At 41.9% G+C, this 16,519-nt stretch overlaps 1 protein-coding gene across 1 annotated transcript in view; it reads right to left on the bottom strand.

Moving 5' to 3' along the window:
- The window catches only part of LOC110502438 (FYVE, RhoGEF and PH domain-containing protein 6), a 28,846-nt gene extending 19,882 nt beyond the window's left edge, over positions 1 to 8,964 (bottom strand). Inside the window, exons 1-2 of the mRNA XM_036959911.1 lie at positions 8,452 to 8,964; positions 4,289 to 6,722 (exon numbers count right to left, since the gene is read on the bottom strand). Of these exons, the coding sequence (XP_036815806.1) occupies positions 4,289 to 6,722; positions 8,452 to 8,461 (2,444 nt within the window). The 5' untranslated portion in view covers positions 8,462 to 8,964. The remainder of the gene's footprint in view (positions 1 to 4,288; positions 6,723 to 8,451) is intronic.
- Positions 8,965 to 16,519: the final 7,555 nt, after the last annotated feature.

Raw genomic sequence — 16,519 nt, 5'->3', positions numbered from 1 at the left:
AGAGTGAGACAGTGATGCAAGACTATGGTCTCTAAGTAACAGTCACCAAAAATGTAAATTTACTGAAATGTTGCTTATGTTTCTGAGGGAAGGGTCATCAAACAAACATCCCTCATTACACTGAACTCACCGCAGCTGGATATTTTGGTGAATCTCTGAAAGATGTGTCACTCCCCAACGTGCTTCAGTGCCAATCTAGTGCCAGCTCACCAGACTGGAGTTTCCATTAACACTACATACTAAGCATACTTCCCCTTAGTCTGTCATGACTCAGAATCACTCCTACAAAAGCGCCGCTTTTCAGGTGATATTTTTCACCTGAAGACTTTGATTTATTAAGAAAACTATACGAGCCCCCCCCCCCCCCCCCACCCCACCCCCCTTTGTATGGAACTACTTTTCATGAGACATACAAGAATGTACATAGCCTGTTGTTTTACTGTTGTTTAATTTCTTTACTTACCTATTGTTCACCTAATACCTTTTTTGCACTATTGGTTAGAGCCTGTAAGTAAGCATTTTACTGTGAGGTCTACTACACCTGTTGTATTCAGCATTTCACTGTGAGGTCTACTACACCTGTTGTATTCAGCATTTCACTGTAAGGTCTACTACACCTGTTGTATTCAGCATTTCTCTGTAAGGTCTACTACACCTGTTGTATTCAGCATTTCACTGTAAGGTCTACTACACCTGTTGTATTCAGCATTTTACTGTAAGGTCTACCTACACCTGTTGTATTCTGCATTTCACTTTAAGGTCTACTACACCTGTTGTATTCAGCATTTCACTGTAAGGTCTACTACACCTGTTGTATTCAGCATTTCACTGTAAGGTCTACTACACCTGTTGTATTCAGCATTTCACTGTAAGGTCTACTACACCTGTTGTATTCAGCATTTCACTGTAAGGTCTACTACACCTGTTGTATTCAGCATTTCACTGTAAGGTCTACCTACACCTGTTGTATTCAGCATTTCACTGTAAGGTCTACTACACCTGTTGTATTCAGCATTTCACTGTAAGGTCTACTACACCTGTTGTATTCAGCATTTCACTGTAAGGTCTACTACACCTGTTGTATTCAGCATTTCACTGTAAGGTCTACTACACCTGTTGTATTCAGCATTTCACTGTAAGGTCTACTACACCTGTTGTATTCAGCATTTTACTGTGAGGTCTACTACACCTGTTGTATTCAGCATTTCACTCTAAGGTCTACTACACCTGTTGTATTCAGCATTTCACTGTAAGGTCTATAACACCTGTTGTATTCAGCATTTCACTGTAAGGTCTACTACACCTGTTGTATTCAGCATTTCACTGTAAGGTCCATAACACCTGTTGTATTCAGCATTTCACTGTAAGGTCTACTACACCTGTTGTATTCAGCATTTCTCTGTAAGGTCTACTACACCTGTTGTATTCAGCATTTCACTGTAAGGTCTATAACACCTGTTGTATTCAGCATTTCACTGTAAGGTCTACTACACCTGTTGTATTCAGCATTTCACTGTAAGGTCTATAACACCTGTTGTATTCAGCATTTCACTGTGAGGTCTACTACACCTGTTGTATTCAGCATTTCACTCTAAGGTCTACTACACCTGTTGTATTCAGCATTTCACTGTAAGGTCTACTACACCTGTTGTATTCAGCATTTCACTGTGAGGTCTACTACAACTGTTGTATTCAGCATTTCACTGTAAGGTCTACTACACCTGTTGTATTCAGCATTTCACTGTAAGGTCTACTACACCTGTTGTATTCAGCATTTCACTGTAAGGTCGACTACACCTGTTGTATTCAGCATTTCACTGTAAGGTCTACTACACCTGTTGTATTCAGCATTTCACTGTAAGGTCTACTACACCTGTTGTATTCAGCATTTCACTGTAAGGTCTACTACACCTGTTGTATTCAGCATTTCACTGTAAGGTCTACTACACCTGTTGTATTCAGCATTTCACTGTGAGGTCTACTACACCTGTTGTATTCAGCATTTCACTAAGGTCTACTACACCTGTTGTATTCAGCATTTCGCTGTAAGGTCTACTACACCTGTTGTATTCAGCATTTCACTGTAAGGTCTACTACACCTGTTGTATTCAGCATTTCACTGTAAGGTCTACTACACCTGTTGTATTCAGCATTTCACTGTAAGGTCTACTACACCTGTTGTATTCAGCATTTCACTAAGGTCTACTACACCTGTTGTATTCAGCATTTCGCTGTAAGGTCTACTACACCTGTTGTATTCAGCATTTCACTGTAAGGTCTACTACACCTGTTGTATTCAGCATTTCACTGTAAGGTCTACTACACCTGTTGTATTCAGCATTTCCCTGTAAGGTCTAATACACCTGTTGTATTCAGCATTTCTCTGTAAGGTCTACCTACACCTGTTGTATTCAGCATTTCCCTGTAAGGTCTAATACACCTGTTGTATTCTGCATTTCACTGTAAGGTCTACGACACCTGTTGTATTCAGCAAGCATTTCACTGTAAGGTCTACTACATCTGTTGTATTCAGTAAGCATTTCACTGTAAGGTCTACTACACCTGTTGTATTCAGCAAGCATTTCACTGTCAGGTCTACTACACCTGTTGTATTCAGCATGTCACTGTCAGGTCTACTAAACCTGTTGTATTCAGCATTTCACTGTAAGGTCTACTACACCTGTTGTATTCAGCATTTCACTGTAAGGTCTACTACACCTGTTGTATTCAGCATTTCACTGTAAGGTCTACTACACCTGTTGTATTCAGCATTTCACTGAGGTCTACTACACCTGTTGTATTCTGCATTTCACTGTAAGGTCTACTACACCTGTTGTATTCTGCATTTCACTGTAAGGTCTACTACACCTGTTGTATTCAGCATTTCACTGTAAGGTCTACTACACCTGTTGTATTCGGCATTTCACTAAGGTCTACTACACCTGTTGTATTCAGCATTTCACTGTAAGGTCTACTACACCTGTTGTATTCAGCATTTCACTAAGGTCTACTACACCTGTTGTATTCAGCATTTCACTAAGGTCTACTACACCTGTTGTATTCAGCATTTCACTAAGGTCTACTACACCTGTGGTATTCAGCATTTCACTGTAAGGTCTACTACACCTGTTGTATTCAGCATTTCACTGTGAGGTCTACTACACCTGCTGTATTCAGCAAGCATTTCACTGTAAGGCCTACTACACCTGTTGTATTCAGCATTTCACATTAAGGTCTACTACACCTGTTGTATTCAGCATTTCACTGTGAGGTCTACTACACCTGTTGTATTCAGCATTTCACTGTAAGATCTACTACACCTGTTGTATTCAGCGCACGTGACAAATAAACGTTGATTTGATCAACCACCAACCTATGAAAGGTGTGCTGCTGAGACAGAACCAGTCAGTACCAGTCTGTCTCCCCAGGCAACAAGAAGAATGAATACCTCTCAGTGCTAATGAGACAGAACCAGTCAGTACCAGTCTGTCTCCCCAGGCAACAAGAAGAATGAATACCTCTCAGTGCTAATGAGACAGAACCAGTCAGTACCAGTCTGTCTCCCCAGGCAACAAGAAGAATGAATACCTCTCAGTGCTAATGAGACAGAACCAGTCAGTACCAGTCTGTCTCCCCAGGCAACAAGAAGAATGAATACCTCTCAGTGCTAATGAGACAGAACCAGCCAGTACCAGTCTGTCTCCCCAGGCAACAAGAAGAATGAATACATCTCAGTGCTAATGAGACAGAACCAGTCAGTACCAGTCTGTCTCCCCAGGCAACAAGAAGAATGAATACCTCTCAGTGCTAATGAGACAGAACCAGTCAGTACCAGTCTGTCTCCCCAGGCAACAAGAAGAATGAATACCTCTCAGTGCTAATGAGACAGAACCAGTCAGTACCAGTCTGTCTCCCCAGGCAACAAGAAGAATGAATACCTCTCAGTGCTAATGAGACAGAACCAGTCAGTACCAGTCTGTCTCCCCAGGCAACAAGAAGAATGAATACCTCTCAGTGCTAATGAGACAGAACCAGTCAGTACCAGTCTGTCTCCCCAGGCAACAAGAAGAATGAATACCTCTCAGTGCTAATGAGACAGAACCAGTCAGTACCAGTCTGTCTCCCCAGGCAACAAGAAGAATGAATACCTCTCAGTGCTAATGAGACAGAACCAGTCAGTACCAGTCTGTCTCCCCAGGCAACAAGAAGAATGAATACGTCTCAGTGCTAATGAGACAGAACCAGTCAGTACCAGTCTGTCTCCCCAGGCAACAAGAAGAATGAATACCTCTCAGTGCTGCTGTGCTGGTTCAGTTGCTGTTCACTGCGTCTCTTCAGGGGATGGTACGACTCCTGTTCCTCATAGAAGAATTCCTCAGTGCTGCTGTGTTCACTGTGTCTCTTCAGGGGATGGTACGGCTCCTGTTCCTCATAGATATCGGCATCATCATACAGGTGGTTGTGGCACTCCGACTGGTCCGGTGGTGTACCCACCCCCAGCTCACTCCCCCGTAATCCCAGTCCAACAGGCTGGTTAAAATACTCAGGTATGGCCTCGTAATAGGGAACATTTTCATACTCCACAGCCTGCTCCGCTCCGGGGTAGTGGATCTCATCCCCGTCCACGCTCTGCTCCGCCCCAACCCCAATCACCCCCAGTTGGGGACAGGAGAACTTGCGGGCATCCCCCACCCGAATGCCCAGGCGTTCCTGGAAACAGACGCCACGGTCTTGGAATACATAATCCGCATATTGTTCTGCCTCAGCTGCAGTGCTGTCTAGAGACTGGCCTCCCTTGGCCAGCTTGGGCAGCCTCTTGACAGAGAGTTTCAGATTGAGAAGCCTCCGGAAAGAGTTCTGTTTCTGTCCCTCAGAGGGGGTCAGGTCGGCAGAGGAGAAGGACTTGGCCTTCTGTTTCCCCCGGCTGGAGCGAGACGGCTTGGACGGTGACAGCGTTTCATCCGTTGTCAAGCTGCCCTTTGTCTGTGTGTTGTCCGTGCTCCTCTTACGGGATACAGGAGACACCAGCGTCTGAAAGATTCTGTTCCTTTTTGGTTTATCCTCTCCTGGGGTTGCAGGGAGCTTTCTCATAGCTTTCGTGGCCTTGGTGAGGGCACCTCCATCATCGTCACTATCGGAAGTCTTTCGTTCCTCCACTTCTCTCTCTTCTGACAGTTCATTCTTCAGTACCCACGCTGCTGGGGAGCTGCGTCTCTGCAGTTTCTTGGGGAAGCCAGCCATCTTGTTTTGAGCACTCGCGTTTTCTTTGTAACTCCCAGTGGTTATTAAGGTGAGGGGAAAGTGGCAGTTGGAGCTGAGCTCCAGCTGGTTGGAACGACTGTTTGAGAGAGGATGACAACTAATCTTACCATGGATCTCCTCCTCTTCATTCCTCCCTTCCTCCTCCTCTTCCTTGTCCACTGAACACTCCAGTTCATAGACAGCGTCATCCACCCATCTCAGCTCTTCCTCCTCTACATCCTGAGGGAGGTGCAGACAGGAAGAGGAGGGGAGGAGGTGCAGAGGGGAGGAGGTGGGGAGGAGGTGCTGAGAGGAGGTGGCAGAGGAGGTCGGTGCTGCTCTCTCAGGTTCAGAAAGAAAGGCTTCCTTTCTGGGAGGGGGAGCAGGAACAGGTGGCGGGCCGGGTGTCCTGGAGGATGGGAGACCCTCCCAGCTATCATTTGTACTGGCAGGACTTTCTGGGATGTTGTGTGCCTGAGTAGCAGGTGCGTTGACAGACAGAGATGGGCTGCTTTTCCTCTCCAGTGACACCTTTCTGACAGTCATTTCCCTCCCTTGCCTCCCCTCCTCTGGGACTTCCTGTCCAACCAGAACAGACTTCCTGGGTTTCCGCGGTACGGGGACAGGGAGGGGCTTCCTAGGGGCAGCTGGGTTCTGATTGGATGTGCCAGTGTCTCTGCCAATCCCTGTGGAGCTGGTGGGATCTTCCCGTTCTCTGTGACCAATGGCATTAGAGGAGGTGGTGACGACGTTACCGTTGGCTTCATTGCTATGCGTTCTCTGAGGAAGAGGGCGCTTTATGTCAGGGCGTGATGATGGCGTCACAATGTCGGAGTTGAGGTTCTGTTTCGGGTTTAAGAGGTGGTTATTGGTGGACAGCAACACAACCTGTACGCAATTGTCTGGTAGAGCGTTGTTGACTGCTTTCCTCTTGTTGTTGTTGACCCCTTTGTTCTCCCCAGATCGAGATCTGAGAACAGGCTTTATTCTAGATTCCTCCGTTTTGCAATTGTTATGCAATGTTTTCAAGTCTTTAGGAATCGTGTTAATCACTGTGTCCATTGTGATGCTGTTCCCAACACACAGACAGTTCTTCTGGCTACACAGACAGATAGGAATAATATTATCCCAATCAGGTATTGTATTCCTGGACTTCAGAAGACCTATACTTGTAGACATCTCTGATGGTCTCTGAGAATAAGTCTGATGGTGATGGACAGTCTTTGAGGAAAGAGGTTTGTACTCCATAGCAGCGTTGAGGCATGGTTTGGGTAGGCATGGTGGTTTGGACTCCACAGAAGTGGTGAGGAATGGTTTGGGTAGGCATGGTGGTTTAGGGGCCAGAGCTGGTTTAACCGTCTTTGGTGTACAGAGGGAAGCCTGAAAAAGGCCATCTCTTTTGGGGGTCGAGGAGGGGGAGGGCCCTGGCCTCTGTGGCTGGGCATTCTTTGGTTTGGGGGCAACTGGTGGTTTCTGCATGCCTGGAGTGAGCGAGAGAGGGAGGGAGAGAGGGAAGGAGGGAGAGAGAGAGAGAGAGAGAGAGAGAGAGGGGGAGGGAGGGAGGGAGGGAGCGAGGGAAAGAGAGGGAGGGAGGGAGGGAGAGAGCGAGTGAGGGAGAGAGAGAGAGGGAGGGAGAGCGCAAGTGAGGGAGGGAGGGAGCGAGTGAGAGAGGGATCGAGGGAGAGAGGGAGAGAGAGCGAGTGAGTGAGGGAGAGAGAGAGAGAGTGAGTGAGGGAGAGAGAGGGAGAGCGAGTGAGTGAGAGGGAGAACGAGAGAGAGAGAGAGAACGAGTGAGGGAGAGAGAGGACGAGTGAGGGAGAGAGAGAACGAGTGAGGGAGAGAGAGAACGAGTGAGGGAGAGAGAGAGCGAGAGAGAGGGAGAGAGAGCGAGGGAGAGCGAGGGAGAGAGAGAGAGGGAGAGAGAGAGAGAGAGCGAGGGAGAGAGAGAGAGAGAGAGCGAGTGAGGGAGAGAGAGAGCGAGCGAGCGAGGGAGAGAGAGAGCGAGCGAGGGAGAGAGAGAGCGAGCGAGGGAGAGAGAGAGCGAGCGAGGGAGAGAGAGAGAGAGAGCGAGGGAGAGAGAGAGCGAGCGAGGGAGAGAGAGAGCGAGCAAGGGAGAGAGAGAGCGAGCGAGGGAGAGAGAGAGCGAGCGAGGGAGAGAGAGAGCGAGCGAGGGAGAGAGAGAGAGAGAGCGAGTGAGGGAGAGAGAGAGCGAGTGAGGGAGAGAGAGAGCGAGTGAGGGAGAGAGAGAGCGAGTGAGGGAGAGAGAGAGCGAGTGAGGGAGAGAGAGAACGAATGAGGGAGAGAGAGAACGAATGAGGGAGAGAGAGAACGAGTGAGGGAGAGAGAATGAACAGGTGTTAGAAAGTGGCACCATCATCAAGACATCAAGACATCAAGCTCATAAATGAAAGTAAAAAAGGTAAAATTCTCAACATTATTCAAGTATAAGAAAATAGTGATACTGTAAAATAATAACCCATTAAAACATGTAAATGTTCTGAAAAGGCAGACAGATGCTGGGTGAAAGAGAAGAAAAAGGTCAGTCCTGTTGTAAAGGTTGACAGGTTTTTGTGTGTGTGTGTGTCCTGTTGATCAAGTAGGCCCTTCACCAAGTACCACAACACCACTCAGTGGGTTTGAAATACCAGGCATATCACATGACTGTTGTTTTCCACACACACACACACACACACCTCAACAGTACAGTAATCATATTAATGGTCCAGCCAACAAAGCAGCGATGGGAATTACTAGGAGTGGGAGTATGGAGCTGGTGCCAGGTCGTGTGACCGCTGAGTGGTCACGTAGACAGAGTAACTGTATCCCAATTCTCTACCCTAAAGGTGCACTTGCTCACTTTTCTTCATGGATTCAAAAGAAACGGACTGATGTAAGAAATATGGTGGAAATTCCCTCTAGTCTAGATCCATTCTTAGGTCAATTGGACTAATCCAATGCTCCAGGCACGACGACAATAAACACTAGACTTGTGTATTGGAGCCACCAAACAGCTCCAATTATGACTTTATACCAAATAAAATAGATTTGGATCCCAAATGTAGCATTGTTTAAATAACAATATTAAACGAATATTTATAGGTTTGTGTAAAGTCTATTCTCTACACAGGTAAATGATGCTTGCTTTACAAATTCGACAACCCAAACGACATCGATTGACACTTCTCATCAACTTTGTGCCAGTCAACAAACCTGCGCTCATGACGATGATTCCTGCCGCACAATCACACTCCTCCGGCTTCTCAAAATCGTTCAACTCAACCCAGGGAAACCGCTGGCTTTCTTCATTCTTCCTTGAGACACATTATCAACACTCAAGTGTGGCGTCAAAACGTTGTAATTAATCTTGCGATCTACCCTTTAAAGATGAAGTTATATTTCCACATTTGATCTTGAACTGGCAACAGTCGCGATGCACTGATCCACCCCGATGTTATGAACTGAGATGAGTTTATTGCTGGACATTCACACAATGTCCACTAGGGGTCTCTCAAAGCACCAATCAGCACTTGATACAGTAACTAAATGTTGTCCCGCCCTTGTTTCTGTTATAAAGCTGAGTGATTGGACTGAAGAAGTGAAACTACTCACAAATTCATAGACAACTATGGATGCGAGGACTGACCGTCCATTAGATCACAATTCTAGTCTTAACCGTGTTTTGAGGATATATATTGTTTGTTTACATTTACTTCGTTTACAAACATTGGCGTAAAACCAGCTTATATTTTTGGTTCTGATGGGGTAGGACAGTTTAACTTAGATCATCAGGCATTTTTCTAAGTTATATTCGTCAAGAATCCATGGGTACATATCCTTCATTTATTTATAAGTCCAAAGATGTATGTAGCAGGCAAACCTTTACAGAAAGTCATTTTTGGTCGTTTATTGAATATACCAACTTTTCCTTTTATCTTTTCATTTATTTTTTTATAGAGTTTCACCTAAAAGGAAACTATTTGTCATTGATATTCAAATTCAGGTCTCAGAAAAAGAACCTAAAGCTACAACAGTTAGTTGAATTAGTCTAAACATATGATCATTAGCAGATGGTTTGGAGGGCTCTCAGATATTAATCTTTATATAGCCTATAACCTACAGTTACAGGGCCTTCCGAAAGTATTCACACCCTTTGACGTTGTTGTGTTACAGCCTGAATATAACATTGATCACATTGACATTTTGTGTCACTGGCTTTATACACAACAGCCCATAATGTCAAAGTGGAATTATGTTTTTAGACATTTTTACCAATTCATTAAAAATTAAAAGCTGAAATGTCTTGAGTCAATAAGTATTCAACCCCTTTGTTAGGTCTAAATACATTCAGGAGTAAAAATGTACTTAATAAGTTACATAAGAAATTGCATGGGCTCACTCTGTGTTCAATAATAGTGTTTAACAATTTCAAACACAGATTCAACCACAAACACAACGGAGATTTTCCAACGCCTCACAAACAAGGACACCTATTGTAGACCTGGAAAATGTAATTTTTTAAAAGCAGACATTGAATATCCTTTTGAGCATGGTGAAGTTATTAATGACTCTTTGGATGGTGTATCAATACACCCCAGTCACTACAAAGATACAGGCGTCCTTCCTAACTCAGATGCCGGAGAGGAAGGAAACCGCTTAGGGATTTCAACATGAGGCCAATGGTGTTTTTAAAACAGTTACAGAGTTTAATGGCTGTGATAGGAGAAAACTGAGGATGGATCAACAACATTATAGTTACACCACAATACTAATCTAAATGATAGAGTGAAAAGAAGGAAGCCTGTACAGAAAAAAAAATCAAAACATGCATCCTGTTTGCAACAAGGCACTAAGGTAAAACTGCAAAAAATTGGCAAAGGAATTAACTTTATGTCCTGAATACAAAACATTATGTTTGTGGCAAATCCAACACAACACATTACCACTCTTCATATTTTCAAGCATGATGGTGGCTGCATCATGTTATGGGTATGCTTGTCATCGGCAAGGACTAGAGAGCTAAGCACAGGAAAAATCCTAGAGGAACGCCTTGTTCAGTCTGCTTTCCAACAGACACTGGGAGACAAATTCACCTTTCAGCAGGACAATATACTAAAACACAAGGTATACACTGGAGTTGCTTACCAAGAAGACAGTGAATGTTCCTGAGTGGCCTAGTTACAGTTTTGACTTATATCAGCTTGAAAATGTATGGCAAGGCATGAAAATGGCTGTCTATCAAAGGTCAACAACCAACTTCAATTTAAAAAAATAAAATAATATGCAAGTATTGTACAATCCAGGTGTGGAAAGCTCTTAGAGATTTACCCAGAAAGATTCACAGCTGTAATCGCTGCCAAATGTGATTCTAACATGCATTGACTCAGGATTGTGAATACATATGTAAATGAGATATTGTTATATTTCATTTTCAATCAATTTGATCATATTTCTAAAAACATATTTTCACTTTGTCATTATGGGATATTGTGTGTAAATGGGTGAGCAACATGTTTTTATTTCATTTAAAACCCACTTTGAATTCAGGCTGCAACATAACAAAATGTTGAATAAGTCCAAGGGGTCTGAATACTTTCTGAAGGCCCTGTAACTTAGATGAATCACCTCAACATTAGAGTAGATCACTTTAGCAGCATCAAAATGACTGACACGGACATTTTCATAAGGCTGTACAGTAACACTTTACACATAGTTCTTCTTCATGTGTTAGTACCTTTGTGATTATTTACATTCAGCAGCAAATGTTGCATAGGACTTTGTAAATTGCTTTATAATTGCATAATAATGGCATTATTACAATGCGTGATAACAATAATATAATGAACAGTTCTATTACTATTCCTCTTGTGTACAGTCGTTATAAAAACTCTCAGCTCATTCCTCTTGTGTACAGTCGTTATAAAAACTCTCAGCTCATTGCTCTTGTGTACAGTCGTTATAAAAACTCTCAGCTCATTGCTCTTGTGTACAGTCGTTATAAAAACTCTCAGCTCATTGCTCTTGTGTACAGTCGTTATAAAAACTCTCAGCTCATTGCTCTTGTGTACAGTCGTTATAAAAACTCTCAGCTCATTGCTCTTGTGTACAGTCGTTATAAAAACTCTCAGCTCATTGCTCTTGTGTACAGTCGTTATAAAAACTCTCAGCTCATTGCTCTTGTGTACAGTCGTTATAAAAACTCTCAGCTCATTGCTCTTGTGTACAGTCGTTATAAAAACTCTCAGCTCATTGCTCTTGTGTACAGTCGTTATAAAAACTCTCAGCTCATTGCTCTTGTGTACAGTCGTTATAAAAACTCTCAGCTCATTGCTCTTGTGTACAGTCGTTATAAAAACTCTCAGCTCATTGCTCTTGTGTACAGTCGTTATAAAAACTCTCAGCTCATTGCTCTTGTGTACAGTCGTTATAAAAACTCTCAGCTCATTGCTCTTGTGTACAGTCGTTATAAAAACTCTCAGCTCATTGCTCTTGTGTACAGTCGTTATAAAAACTCTCAGCTCATTGCTCTTGTGTACAGTCGTTATAAAAACTCTCAGCTCATTGCTCTTGTGTACAGTCGTTATAAAAACTCTCAGCTCATTGCTCTTGTGTACAGTCGTTATAAAAACTCTCAGCTCATTGCTCTTGTGTACAGTCGTTATAAAAACTCTCAGCTCATTGCTCTTGTGTACAGTCGTTATAAAAACTCTCAGCTCATTGCTCTTGTGTACAGTCGTTATAAAAACTCTCAGCTCATTGCTCTTGTGTACAGTCGTTATAAAAACTCTCAGCTCATTGCTCTTGTGTACAGTCGTTATAAAAACTCTCAGCTCATTGCTCTTGTGTACAGTCGTTATAAAAACTCTCAGCTCATTGCTCTTGTGTACAGTCGTTATAAAAACTCTCAGCTCATTGCTCTTGTGTACAGTCGTTATAAAAACTCTCAGCTCATTGCTCTTGTGTACAGTCGTTATAAAAACTCTCAGCTCATTGCTCTTGTGTACAGTCGTTATAAAAACTCTCAGCTCATTGCTCTTGTGTACAGTCGTTATAAAAACTCTCAGCTCATTGCTCTTGTGTACAGTCGTTATAAAAACTCTCAGCTCATTGCTCTTGTGTACAGTCGTTATAAAAACTCTCAGCTCATTGCTCTTGTGTACAGTCGTTATAAAAACTCTCAGCTCATTGCTCTTGTGTACAGTCGTTATAAAAACTCTCAGCTCATTGCTCTTGTGTACAGTCGTTATAAAAACTCTCAGCTCATTGCTCTTGTGTACAGTCGTTATAAAAACTCTCAGCTCATTGCTCTTGTGTACAGTCGTTATAAAAACTCTCAGCTCATTGCTCTTGTGTACAGTCGTTATAAAAACTCTCAGCTCATTGCTCTTGTGTACAGTCGTTATAAAAACTCTCAGCTCATTGCTCTTGTGTACAGTCGTTATAAAAACTCTCAGCTCATTGCTCTTGTGTACAGTCGTTATAAAAACTCTCAGCTCATTGCTCTTGTGTACAGTCGTTATAAAAACTCTCAGCTCATTGCTCTTGTGTACAGTCGTTATAAAAACTCTCAGCTCATTGCTCTTGTGTACAGTCGTTATAAAAACTCTCAGCTCATTGCTCTTGTGTACAGTCGTTATAAAAACTCTCAGCTCATTGCTCTTGTGTACAGTCGTTATAAAAACTCTCAGCTCATTCCTCTTGTGTACAGTCGTTATAAAAACTCTCAGCTCATTGCTCTTGTGTACAGTCGTTATAAAAACTCTCAGCTCATTGCTCTTGTGTACAGTCGTTATAAAAACTCTCAGCTCATTGCTCTTGTGTACAGTCGTTATAAAAACTCTCAGCTCATTGCTCTTGTGTACAGTCGTTATAAAAACTCTCAGCTCATTGCTCTTGTGTACAGTCGTTATAAAAACTCTCAGCTCATTGCTCTTGTGTACAGTCGTTATAAAAACTCTCAGCTCATTGCTCTTGTGTACAGTCGTTATAAAAACTCTCAGCTCATTGCTCTTGTGTACAGTCGTTATAAAAACTCTCAGCTCATTGCTCTTGTGTACAGTCGTTATAAAAACTCTCAGCTCATTGCTCTTGTGTACAGTCGTTATAAAAACTCTCAGCTCATTGCTCTTGTGTACAGTCGTTATAAAAACTCTCAGCTCATTGCTCTTGTGTACAGTCGTTATAAAAACTCTCAGCTCATTGCTCTTGTGTACAGTCGTTATAAAAACTCTCAGCTCATTGCTCTTGTGTACAGTCGTTATAAAAACTCTCAGCTCATTGCTCTTGTGTACAGTCGTTATAAAAACTCTCAGCTCATTGCTCTTGTGTACAGTCGTTATAAAAACTCTCAGCTCATTGCTCTTGTGTACAGTCGTTATAAAAACTCTCAGCTCATTGCTCTTGTGTACAGTCGTTATAAAAACTCTCAGCTCATTGCTCTTGTGTACAGTCGTTATAAAAACTCTCAGCTCATTGCTCTTGTGTACAGTCGTTATAAAAACTCTCAGCTCATTCCTCTTGTGTACAGTCGTTATAAAAACTCTCAGCTCATTGCTCTTGTGTACAGTCGTTATAAAAACTCTCAGCTCATTGCTCTTGTGTACAGTCGTTATAAAAACTCTCAGCTCATTGCTCTTGTGTACAGTCGTTATAAAAACTCTCAGCTCATTGCTCTTGTGTACAGTCGTTATAAAAACTCTCAGCTCATTGCTCTTGTGTACAGTCGTTATAAAAACTCTCAGCTCATTGCTCTTGTGTACAGTCGTTATAAAAACTCTCAGCTCATTGCTCTTGTGTACAGTCGTTATAAAAACTCTCAGCTCATTGCTCTTGTGTACAGTCGTTATAAAAACTCTCAGCTCATTGCTCTTGTGTACAGTCGTTATAAAAACTCTCAGCTCATTGCTCTTGTGTACAGTCGTTATAAAAACTCTCAGCTCATTGCTCTTGTGTACAGTCGTTATAAAAACTCTCAGCTCATTGCTCTTGTGTACAGTCGTTATAAAAACTCTCAGCTCATTGCTCTTGTGTACAGTCGTTATAAAAACTCTCAGCTCATTGCTCTTGTGTACAGTCGTTATAAAAACTCTCAGCTCATTGCTCTTGTGTACAGTCGTTATAAAAACTCTCAGCTCATTGCTCTTGTGTACAGTCGTTATAAAAACTCTCAGCTCATTGCTCTTGTGTACAGTCGTTATAAAAACTCTCAGCTCATTGCTCTTGTGTACAGTCGTTATAAAAACTCTCAGCTCATTGCTCTTGTGTACAGTCGTTATAAAAACTCTCAGCTCATTGCTCTTGTGTACAGTCGTTATAAAAACTCTCAGCTCATTGCTCTTGTGTACAGTCGTTATAAAAACTCTCAGCTCATTGCTCTTGTGTACAGTCGTTATAAAAACTCTCAGCTCATTGCTCTTGTGTACAGTCGTTATAAAAACTCTCAGCTCATTGCTCTTGTGTACAGTCGTTATAAAAACTCTCAGCTCATTGCTCTTGTGTACAGTCGTTATAAAAACTCTCAGCTCATTCCTCTTGTGTACAGTCGTTATAAAAACTCTCAGCTCATTGCTCTTGTGTACAGTCGTTATAAAAACTCTCAGCTCATTGCTCTTGTGTACAGTCGTTATAAAAACTCTCAGCTCATTGCTCTTGTGTACAGTCGTTATAAAAACTCTCAGCTCATTGCTCTTGTGTACAGTCGTTATAAAAACTCTCAGCTCATTGCTCTTGTGTACAGTCGTTATAAAAACTCTCAGCTCATTGCTCTTGTGTACAGTCGTTATAAAAACTCTCAGCTCATTGCTCTTGTGTACAGTCGTTATAAAAACTCTCAGCTCATTGCTCTTGTGTACAGTCGTTATAAAAACTCTCAGCTCATTGCTCTTGTGTACAGTCGTTATAAAAACTCTCAGCTCATTGCAATTCAAGTTTTTATTACGTGTTGAAAGGAAACTAAACGTTATAAAACAAAACTGCCGTCTTGAATCAACTACAGAAAAGCTAAGTGGAAAATCATGTCAGTTCGTATTGGGAGTAAACTAAGCCATTTAAAGATGGTAAAGTTTGAAACAAGAACAACTCCCCTCAGATGGACAAAGAGTTTCAAAGTTGTTTTTGCTAAGCATCCAACTTGCTGTTTGCATGTATGCAAATGGGTTTTAATTAGTCTGCCGTGTTGTCAGGTATCATAATATGAATTGTAGCGTTCTACCTTTTCAGTGGCATGTTGAAAGAGTCATACAGCAGTTGAGCATCACAACTTATTTATACTCCTCTGTACAGAATATCATTGATTGGTTGGTTTGACTTGATTATGTACACCTGGGGTATGTTCAGGAGAATGGACATTTACAGAATGTTCCGATAGAATTGTATTGTATCCGATGTATTGTGTAGATCAAATAGGACTATCAGATAGACTGGAATAGAATAGGAGTTTGTGTTTGCTCTATTCATTCTATTTCTATCTGCAACATGCAGTTCCTGCTTGCAGCCCTGCCTTTAGTTGAAGGCAGCCAATCCAATAATTTATGTTCCAGATACAACCCTCCCTTTAGTCGAAGGCAACCAATCCAATCGTTTCTGTTCCAGATACAACCCTCCCTTTAGTCGAAGGCAACCAATCCAATCGTTTCTGTTCCAGATACAACCCTCCCATTAGTTAAAATCTGTATTCAAATATATATATATATATATATATATATATATATATATATATATATATATATATATATATTTGTAGTTGCTTTCACAGATCTGTTTTCAAATAGTTAAAAATAAATGTTTTTACTTTCTTAGATCTATTTTCTAATGCCTTTTCTGGGATCTGTATTCAAATAATTGTAGTCACCTCCAAAGTAACTATAGTTGCATTCCACAAAACATGATTTAAACTATAGTTGTTCCAGATCTGGTAGCAACTCCAGATTTCCCATTTAACTCCACAAATCAAATACAGTAAACATCTGGCATACTGTCGGTGCAAAATACATATGGAAGATTGAGTCCCATGACTTGGGGTAAAGTCAAGGCCCTTAGGTACGCACATTTAATTTGTTATACATGACCATCATGTCATCATCATCATCATCATCATTAATAATAGACTAGATGTTGTTGAAGCTTGATGTTTATCATCATAGCTCATAACAATGGTCAATAATACAAATAATAGCCCACATATTCATGTGCATTTCAGCATCACATGCTGTGCTTAAATTGAACATTTCTCTCTGTCATCAGTGCTAATTAAAGCCAGTAAAATATCTGAGTTTAGTGGAAA

This window comes from Oncorhynchus mykiss, chromosome 2, assembly GCF_013265735.2.
Source record: "Oncorhynchus mykiss isolate Arlee chromosome 2, USDA_OmykA_1.1, whole genome shotgun sequence".
Classification (NCBI taxonomy): Eukaryota; Metazoa; Chordata; class Actinopteri; order Salmoniformes; family Salmonidae; genus Oncorhynchus; species Oncorhynchus mykiss.
The sequence above is the reverse complement of the archived record's forward strand: the minus strand, read 5'-3'. Positions and strand labels throughout refer to the sequence as shown.